This window comes from Lethenteron reissneri, chromosome 29, assembly GCF_015708825.2.
Source record: "Lethenteron reissneri isolate LAM-NWPU_2019-01 chromosome 29, ASM1570882v1, whole genome shotgun sequence".
Classification (NCBI taxonomy): domain Eukaryota; kingdom Metazoa; phylum Chordata; class Hyperoartia; order Petromyzontiformes; family Petromyzontidae; genus Lethenteron; species Lethenteron reissneri.
This window is the reverse complement of record NC_083807.1, coordinates 1,239,983-1,243,628: the sequence shown is the minus strand read 5'-3', so window position 1 is coordinate 1,243,628 and position 3,646 is coordinate 1,239,983. Positions and strand designations below refer to the sequence as shown.

Sequence of the window (3,646 nt, the reverse complement as noted above, 5' to 3'; positions counted from 1 at the left end):
CGCCACCTTGGAAATGGCGCGGAGAGACACGGAGAGAGGGGCCCGTGGACGAGACGAGCGCACCGCGCCCGGCGAGGTCGCGACTCCCCTCCCCTCGCTGGCGTGATCGATGTGCTCCGCGCTCCCAGACTACTTCCTACGCGAATTGGCCAAACACCGCAGCAGCAGCAGCAGCAGCCTCCTGAACAAGACGTCTTGAGACTCGGAGAGGCTTTTTTTTGATGCGTCAATAAGGGCCACTGTTATAGAGCTATCATCACGTGGGAGATCAGCGCTCATATGATGCTCGGGTCATCCCTCCACCCTCCCTCACTCTCTTTTACAATCAGAGGAAACAAGAAGAAGATGCTCGGTGTAGTCGGCACTTTGCTTCGTTCATCATTTAGTTTTTTTAATGCTTTGCTTCATGTAACCCCCCCCCTCCCCTTTTTAAATGAAAGATGTAACACCCTCTCCCTTCATTTGTCTTCCACTCTCTCAACTCCCTCCTCCATAACTCCCCAGTTCCTATCTCATATTCTCTCTTTTCTCCCGTCGCACTCCCTCTGCCTCCAACCCCTGTCTCTCCATTCACTGCCCTCCCTCTCTCTCCACGCTCCCCCTCCCTCTCTCCCTCTCGCGTGCTCTCTCTCTCTCCCTGACGCTCCCCGAGCCTTTCCCTCCCACCCTCGCCCCTCACTTTCTCACACCACTCTCTCTCTCTCTCCCTCTCTTACATTTCTCCCATGGCCTCTCTCTCCCTCCTCCCCCCACCACCACCACTATCTCTTATTCTCGCCTTCGCCTCTCCCTCTAACCCTCTCCCCCGCTCTCTCTCTCTCTCCCTTTCTCACACCACTCTCTCCCTCCCCCTCTCTTACATCTCTCCCATTCCAACTCCCACCCTCTCCCACCAAACCCCTCTCCCACCAAACCCCCCCACCGCCTCCGTTCGCGATGACCCTCATTTAGCATCACTACGGCCATCACGGGGAGAGTGCGGAGCGATCGAGAGAGAGCGCGGGAGAGAGAGAGAGGAATCGCGTGGGCGGGAGCGTTCAGAACAGGGAGCGGAGAGTGGAGAGAGGCAGGGGGAGGAGCGGCCGAGGAGAGGCAGGGAAAGGGAGCGAGCGAGCGAGAGAGAGAGAAGGGCGAGAGGACAGGAGAGGGAGGAGAGAGCGAGACAGCGTGGATAGACGAGAAACATGGCGAACCGTCACGCGCACGGATTCTGCAGAGGCGACGGCGCGACCCCTGGGGGTGCGAGGGGGGTGACGGGGGCCGCCGCAGAGACCCCGGCGAGAGGGGGCCGACCGTGAGACGCAGCTGCTGCCCAACGCTGCCCACAACCACCACCATCACCGCTGCCCACCACCACCACCACCGCCGCTGTGCTGCCCGCTGCTGCTGCTCCCCCACCCACCCACCCCGCGCGGGGAGAGGCGATGGATCCCGGGCAGCAGCTGCGATGGAGCTGCGTGTCTTGGCCGCTCGACCTCATCCTCAACAAGTTCCGCCTGCCGCTGATCGTGAGGCCAGACCCAGGTCGGTCGCGACATCGGGCGCGACATCATCGCGATGCGTGTCGCGATCTACGGGGCGAGGGAGGGGGGGGTCAGGCGGGGGACGCGGCGACTTCGCTTTGATGTCATCCCGAGTGCGTGTGTGTCACTGTGTGTCACTGCGTGTGTGTCACTGATTGTGTGTCACTCGTGTGTCACTCGTGTGTCACTCGTGTGTCACTGTGTGTCACTGTGTGTCACTGTGTGCGTGTCGCAGTGTGTGCGTGTGTCATGAGTGTGTGTCACTGTGAGTGTCACTGTGTGTGTCACCCTATCACACTGTGTGTGTGTCACCCTATCACATCGTGTGTGTGGCACTGCGAATGTGTCGAGGTGCATGTGTCTTCGTATTGTTTTAGTGTGTCACTGTGTGTATCACTGTGAGTGTGACTGTGTGTGCGTGTGTCACTGTGTGTGAGTGTGCATCACACTGTGTGTATATAGCGGTGTGCGTGTGTCAGCTGTGTGTGATGATGTAGGTGTGTGTGGGCGAGAGTGAGTGTAGGTGTGAGTCTTTGTATCACTGTGTGACTGTAGAGGTTTGTGAGTGTGTGAGTGAAGAACGCTGCTGGGAAGTTGGAGGCAGTCGCCTTCCAGCTACTACGGAGGGCAGAGGAGCGACGCTCACAACAACGAGCAGAGCGCCGGGCGGTTAAACGCAGAAAATTAGCACGGTGGGGAGCACAGGTGGTGCATCTGCCAGTGCATCTCAGTCGACCCGTGGCACCTGCGTCTGCCCCGTGACCTCCTGCCAGCGAGCCTTCGACACTTCACGTGGCCTCAACGTGCACCTAGCCTGGCACAAGCGCCGTGGTGACGTCACCGCCACTTAGTGGTGAATGGCGGTGGTTGTTGTTGTTGTGTGAGTGATCACGTGTGTGTGAGTGTCATGGTGTGAGTGATTTGTGAATGTGAGTGCGTGTGTGAGTGAACCGGTCCTAGGCCTCCCCTAGGTCGACTCGGCCTCAAATGAGTACCTGGTGCGGTGTGTAAACATCGCCACTGGGGAGACAGATGGGACCCGGCGTGGTGCCGGCCGGCCTGGCGTGGTGTTGGCTGGACAACCCTCTCGTGTACTGCCCCGGCCTTCATAGGTGCTCGATAACAGCACTTGCCCTAACAATCTCTTTAGGCTATCGGAGGGATCTTTGTCTTTATGTGTGAGTGAGAGAATGTTATTGTGTGTGTTCGCTTATACAGTTCGCTACTGTGTGTGTGATAGTACGGCTGTGTGTGTGTGTATGAAAGACCGTGTGTGTTCATGTGGGGAACAGTAGTGTCAGTGGTTAACGCGCTGCGCTACGAACCCGGCCACCCGAGTTAGATTCCCGCTCACGGCCAACATCAGTGACGATGATCTGAACCGGTCCTGGGCTTCCCCGAGGTCGACTCGGCTTTAAATGAGTACCTGGCGCGGTGCCTAAACGTCGCCACTGCTGTCACAAAGGCGTGGGAGTGCACTTCCGGCCTTCATAGGCGCTCGCTCGCACTTGCCCCAACAGTCTGTGACAGGCTATACGGGGGGTCTTTGTCTTTGATGTGGTGGTGTTGGTAGCAATGATGATTACAACGGTGCTGCTGCTGATGATCGTGGCTGTTGTAACGATGTCAATTATCCAGTGGCAGTGGTGAGCACGTGGAACCGACTTGTCCTTCCCCCGTATCTCCGATTAGCACGGTCGGCTACGTACGGTGCGAAAGAAGTTCAACGTACAGTACGTTATTGCGCACGATGGCAGCAACAGCAGCATCATCAATATCGATGCCAATGTCGACGATGTAGTGCCGCACCCACCCCCCCGCCCACCACCTCCCCCCCACCACGCCTCTCCTTTCCCCCCCATCCCCCCCCCTCATCTCCCCCCCACCTCCCCCCACCCTCCCTTAATTGGGTTGCAGCCTCCCAGTTAATTAACACAATGTAAAACAATCTCCGCCATGCCCGTCATTAGCGCCACATCCGAACGCACGCGCCGGGCGTGGAGGCGAGGGTTGGTGGATCACGCAAAGATTTGTGAATCTCCCCCCCCCTCCCTCCTCCTGCCCCCACCTCTCCTGGGCTGTGTGCGAGGTGGCCCAGGAGATTGTAGCGCAGAAAATCGGGT

The 3,646-nt window shown here is 58.4% G+C and overlaps 1 protein-coding gene across 1 annotated transcript in view; it reads right to left on the bottom strand.

Moving 5' to 3' along the window:
• Positions 1-1,195: 1,195 nt before the first annotated feature.
• Positions 1,196-3,646, bottom strand: part of LOC133349070 (adhesion G protein-coupled receptor F5-like) — a 48,167-nt gene continuing 45,716 nt past the window's right edge. Inside the window, exon 24 of the mRNA XM_061562208.1 lies at positions 1,196-1,210. Within this exon, the coding sequence (XP_061418192.1) occupies positions 1,196-1,210 (15 nt within the window). The remainder of the gene's footprint in view (positions 1,211-3,646) is intronic.